Source organism: Halyomorpha halys, unplaced genomic scaffold (genome assembly GCF_000696795.3).
Source record: "Halyomorpha halys isolate HHAL.00 unplaced genomic scaffold, Hhal_1.1 Scaffold1234.1, whole genome shotgun sequence".
NCBI classification, from domain to species: Eukaryota; Metazoa; Arthropoda; class Insecta; order Hemiptera; family Pentatomidae; genus Halyomorpha; species Halyomorpha halys.
Window position 1 is genome coordinate 222,417 of NW_027109882.1, and position 6,000 is coordinate 228,416.

The 6,000-nt window shown below is 26.6% G+C and overlaps 1 protein-coding gene across 1 annotated transcript in view; it reads right to left on the bottom strand.

Annotated features, from left to right (window-relative positions):
* Nucleotides 1-3,176: 3,176 nt before the first annotated feature.
* Nucleotides 3,177-6,000, bottom strand: part of LOC106688920 (protein takeout) — a 47,862-nt gene continuing 45,038 nt past the window's right edge. Inside the window, exons 4-6 of the mRNA XM_014433621.2 lie at nt 5,696-5,829; nt 4,816-4,965; nt 3,177-4,109 (exon numbers count right to left, since the gene is read on the bottom strand). Of these exons, the coding sequence (XP_014289107.1) occupies nt 3,949-4,109; nt 4,816-4,965; nt 5,696-5,829 (445 nt within the window). The 3' untranslated portion in view covers nt 3,177-3,948. The remainder of the gene's footprint in view (nt 4,110-4,815; nt 4,966-5,695; nt 5,830-6,000) is intronic.

Consider the following 6,000-nt stretch of genomic DNA (forward strand, 5'->3'; position numbering starts at 1 on the left):
ATAAGTTCCTGCTTTGAATAAAGGAAATATCTTAACTTACCCGATAATTTTTATCTGTGAAGGTATTCACCAAGCACCAGAGTAATACTCTGAATGACCCTGCCAATATTTTGTATATTTATTTATTTAATGAATACAAGCATAACCAACGTGGTCCGACCAGATGACAACAATAATTGTCGGTGCCGAAAAACATACAACCGGAATATTTGTTTCAAACAATTTTAATTATTAGGCAGTTATGGAGATTGCAACGGCTTATGAGCCTAAATCTATACAGTTTCGAAAATATTTATAGGGATAAAACTAATGATTTAATTTATATTATATAGCTAAAGTACAAAATATTAACTGAAATATAGGTAATTTGAAAAAGGTAATTATAGTTATTTTTAATTTGATTGTAAATATAGGTAATTATAATTTGAAAAACCAAAAATTTAGTAATTTTGAGATTTGAGAACCTTCTTCAATCTGCGAAAATCATGGTATAGAATCGCCCAAAGAGGTTGGTTACTTTTTCCCAAAATTGCTTCTAAAAACTATTAAGTAAGGCAGATTACAAAAAACAATCAGGAATAGGGAAAATTTCAGGGAATAACCTACAAAATCTGCCTAATCTGGTGAAAATTATCAATTTTAAATTTTGCTTCCCCCTTGCCTACAGACTGTTATGAAAACTTCCCTAGTAATAATAAATAAAATTAATTAATGGAACAAAGAAGCTGAAATATTAATCAAGTCTTAAATTAGTAATATTAATAATTAATTAACTAAATTATGTTAGACAAAAGTTAAACAACTGCTAATGCTGAATGCATTGAGCTATTTTTATCTTTTTTATTCTTATTATTTTTGTAATAATTATGTTTACTTTATTATGAAAAAATAATATAATAATAATTACTTAATTAATAAATTAAGAAAATAAATTGTTATATATAACTTTTATACCTATAAATTGACTACTAACTAATTTATGTATGTTTCAATTATAAGTGAATCTTTTTGGCTTGAAAAAAAAGAATAGGGGATTTCAGGTACTTAAGTGGATTAAATATTTAATCCATTTTCTTTTCTTCAAGCATATTCTTTTTTTCAACCATATTCTTTTTTTTCAAGCCACAACCGACTTAATACCTATTTTGCCTTTATCTATTATTCTAGAATTTCTTTTAATAATTAAATTAAATTATTTTTATCAAACAGATTACTGTTCAGGAATTGCGAAATATTTGAACCTAATGGCAGGTCACTCTGACTCCTACATTAAGCCCCACAGGGCAAGACCTAAGTCATTATCGATTGTAGATTATAAGGAAATCAGTCAGAGCCATAAAAAAAATATTACATCTTTTTTTATTATACAAGCTGACGTTTCGATCCACATATGGTCTATCTTTAGGGCTGTTAGGTGACAGAAGACCTCAATCATAGGAACTATGTTTCTGAGATAGACTTCCCAGGTTAGGAGTCGCCATCTGAGTGTTGTCCACATGTTTGGACCGAAATATTAGCTCTTAAAAAGAAATATATATTTTTAAAAAGTAATAATATTTTGATTTTTGTCTTTGGCTTATTTTCTGATATCTATAATCTACATTAAACATATTTATTGTTTTTCTTAATAGGCTATTAATTAAAAGCATCTTATTATAACTCCAGAACATAAAGAACAAGAGTTCTCAAAATTTTTTCATTAAAAATTAATCATCCTTATTATTTTTAATGCAAACAGTGTTGGTTTATATATTTTTTTTATATACCTAACTTTTGATTTTTTATACACACTATTTGTCCAATGATACCAACATTACAGGATAAAATTATACTATTGGTGTCCAGTGCCTGAATAAATAAAATTGATTTTACATTTTATTTTCATTAATACGTTTCCGAGTGAATTCAAAGCAACTTTAATGAATTTTGTTAATTAAGATTTAATTCTTTTTTAATGTATGATTAATATAGGGTAAAATAATGAAGAAATATTACTTTATAAATATTTGTATATTTATAAAAATTGAAGTATAATAAAGCTTAAACTTAAAATCTAGGTAACCTATTTCACTAATCACATTATTTTTTTATTTACAAATAAAAATATATTATCTGAAACAATATTTAAATTCTTGGACAGTTTTGTAATATTAAAAACATTATCAACTTTTTTAAAAAGGAACTCTGAAGTAAACAAAACATACTACATTCACTCTTGAGGATAATAGTCTAAACATAACAAATGGATATTATTATTATTTATCATTGCAGTATAAGCATTTAGCCATTCATTCATTGCACAGACAAGTGTGAAAGAAAATACCAATTTATGAAAAAAATAAAAAGAATATATTAATTCTTTCAATAAAAAATTAAGTAGCATTAATTAATAAAATTTAACTCTGCAATGGAATGTGTATTGTATAAAACTGTATTCATTTTGCAAAAACAGACAAAACTTAATTACTCATATTCTTGCATTTTTGTCGACACAGATTTGAAGCTCATTTTTTTCCTATTTTGACTATAGGTTGTGGACAGTATACAACCCAAAAACCTATGAAAAACCATTGCTACCCATTTTTGAAAAAAATTGAGCTCGTTTTTCCTTGTGGTCTTTGATTGTTATTTAGATAATAACGTTACATTTGGAAGTAGTTTAAGATAGTAATGAATTAATCATTGATTTTATTAAAATTTTATAACTAGCAGTTTCTGTCTTTTTTTTTTTTTATTGCTTGAACTTCATATAATAGTTACTTAGAGCAAGTTCACATTCGTGACCAGAAGGAAACATCTCATTTTTTACAAAATTTGCTGGTCTTAAAATATAGTAATTATAAAAATTATTTATTTTTTGACAGGTATGGTTTAAGTTTTTGTTTTAAATTATTGATACATCATACAAAACTGTGTCCTGAGATGAGTAAACTCAGATGCAAAGATTTTAAATTGTGAATTTGTAAATTTTATTGTCATGTTTATTTCTAGGTAATTATTTTCTATTCAAAACAGAAACAGTGCTACTACATCTTATCATTTCGTTATCAATCTCTAAGAACTTTCAGTTTTTATAATAACTCTTTCAACCACAAATTTTGTTGAAAAAACAGAACAATAAACTACTCCTTGAAGTAATTGATTAAATTTCAACTCACTTGTCTTTTATATGCTACTTCAATCAAATAATGAATGAATAACTTGTAGAAATAACAAAGAGATCAATTTATAAATGAGAATATATATTATTCTCACATCATTTAGTTTTAATATTTGCTGTGCTTTCAAAAACATTACGACATAATATTTTTTAAGATTTTTTCATCAATAATTTATTTTGTAAATACTTGATAATGCCTTCTGTTATTTTTATTATTTTCTAAAATATTGCATTTGTATTTTTCTAATTATTTCATGATAAATATTATTGGTTACGAATATCTTCAAATTGAACTGGCCAAGCAAATTACTTCAACTTCAGATTATTTAAGGAAAGGACTAGTGCGTTGTAAGTAATCAACTATGTTTTATTCAAGTTGGTCCTTTGGTTTAGTATTTTAATAGTTTGTACTTGATGGATTCTACTTTATTGTGCTGTAGATGAGTTTTAATTACATCCATTAAAGCGCTTCATATACACACCTTTTTTTTTAGTCCTAAGTTAATCTTACACTTAAAACTATAATACATAGGAAAATGAAGTTCCTAATTTGAGGATCACATATTAATGCAAAATAGGAAAATCTTATCAAAATAAACATTTTGTTAGGATTTTTCATCTTGAACGACATAAAATGTCTTACTTTATACACTTATTTGCACTTAAGATAAAAAATGATTACCGAAATTCAAATTAAATTCTCAATTAAAATTTTTAATTGACCACTTGTGCATATAAGTATTAAAGCATCACAATAAATAATCTCCTGAAATACCATTCTTTATATTCTAAGGGATTGTGTCTTTGAGCCAAATTGGTATTGGAACTTGAAGAAAAGCTGCATTTATAGTTGATTTGAAATGTTTCCCTATAGCTGCTGATGCTGCTGGCTTCATTTCTTCTATTATTTCATTTGAATTTTGGTTCAGGAAATGGTTCATAGCTTCACCTGTCAAATAAAATTTCAATATTAACATAATATCAGGTTAAATGTTATAAAACAATAATTGGCGAAACTATAAAACTTCTCACTTTCAATCCATACAGATTAAAGTTCTCTCTGTTAAAGATTGATAACATAGCTTAGATAAGAGTCCCAATGTGCTTAGGTATTTTATTGAATGATAGGGCTAATTATGCAGCTTTGACCAGGAAATGAGGGCTTTGTTGTGCCAAATAGTTTAATAAAATGTGATTAATAACTAGGTGTATATTTCACAAGAATGACTTATAGCTTATTGGAAAAAGAATGCAGATACAAAGACTCTGATTTTTTAGAAATCAAAAAATATAAAAACAGATAAAGTAGCAGTAGTAGTAGATAATATAAAATATATATGAAGCAATCCTATGTCATCTTATCATGCTGTTATTTTATTCAAGGGTACCTAATGAGAGATCTCTGCTCCCATTTGTACTGTCTATTTGTGGATATTTATATTTTTCAAGAGTGTGACAAACCTAACTACAGCTTTCCAAATTTCACTAAAGCCCAAAAAAATCTGGGATATAACATACAATGGATTGTAACACATGGGATTTCCTACTAGATGAAAACAGAGTCAAAACATTCTTATCAAGGAAAAACAAAAAATATTATACTATTTATACGGTTATATAAAAAAAAATTGTTTAAAAATTAAAAAGTTACATACCTAGGATGTTGTTTGCATTCAACAAATCTCTAATTTTAAATCTTGATCTAGCGAGTTTGAAGTCTACTAGCAACCTTTCTGTCTTCATGAAGGGAACTCCTCCTTTTAATACCTCTTTACCAAAAATCGTTGCTATTCCTGTTATATTTGCTGGAATTTTAAGCAAAAGTACTATTTTTATATTCCATATTATGTTTATATTTCAGATTTAATGTTTCTTCTGTCAATATAGTGAAAATATAAAAATTAAATAATTTTAAATTAAGAATGTATGTCGAATGAAAGGTTTAACTTGCACCAGGGTATGTCTCTCCTACTTATACTGACTGTTTTGTTCCAGTATAGTTCTGTACCCAGCTGAAGTCATGTGCCCATGTGAATCTAGAGTTAAGGATTAAAATCAGTCAATGGATAAATAAATTGTTTCAATATTGATGTCCACTTGTCATCTCCTAAATAAAAACATATTAAATGTTAGTTTATGTATGGAGCATATACAGTAATCATGAAAAAAATCAATTTTTTTTTTTAATGTGGCCATGCCATACAGTATCAGGAAAAAGATTAAAAGAGAGTTATTTAAAGTGATTTTCATGAACCTTTTCCATTAGTGGTTTTCACATCATCTGGAATTAGGCATACAAATGAGTTATTGCAGTTTTATTTCTTTCACTAAGAATTAATGGTGTATCTCTTGTAATTATATTTTTAAACAAATTATATATATAATAGTTGTTAGGCAAACTTCTCTGGGAAGTAATGTGCTTGTATTTTAATTATATTATTTAAAGTATGGTCTACCTACTATGTACCAACTGTCAATTTCTTTAGTGTCTTGATTATTACTTTTTATTTCAATTAAATAATTTGTAATACGTACAGAATAGTGCCCAAAAGTCTCCTCTACTTCTTACAGGCAGAAGAAGAACATTACCACTAACTTCATAGCTTCCTGTAGTCTCTATTCTTGGAATACTAAGTATCAAATCAATTTTGTAGTTCCTGACATCTCCTCTGTAACAATCATGATCTTCATTGATTTTAATTTATGAATAGGTACTATTAGTGTCTCTGAAACTATTTTAGGAATTATGAAGAAGATGGTCAGGGATTAGTTAACAACTATTTTTTGTTTTTTTGACCACACCCTTGACCATCTTCTTCATAATTTGAAATAATATGGTT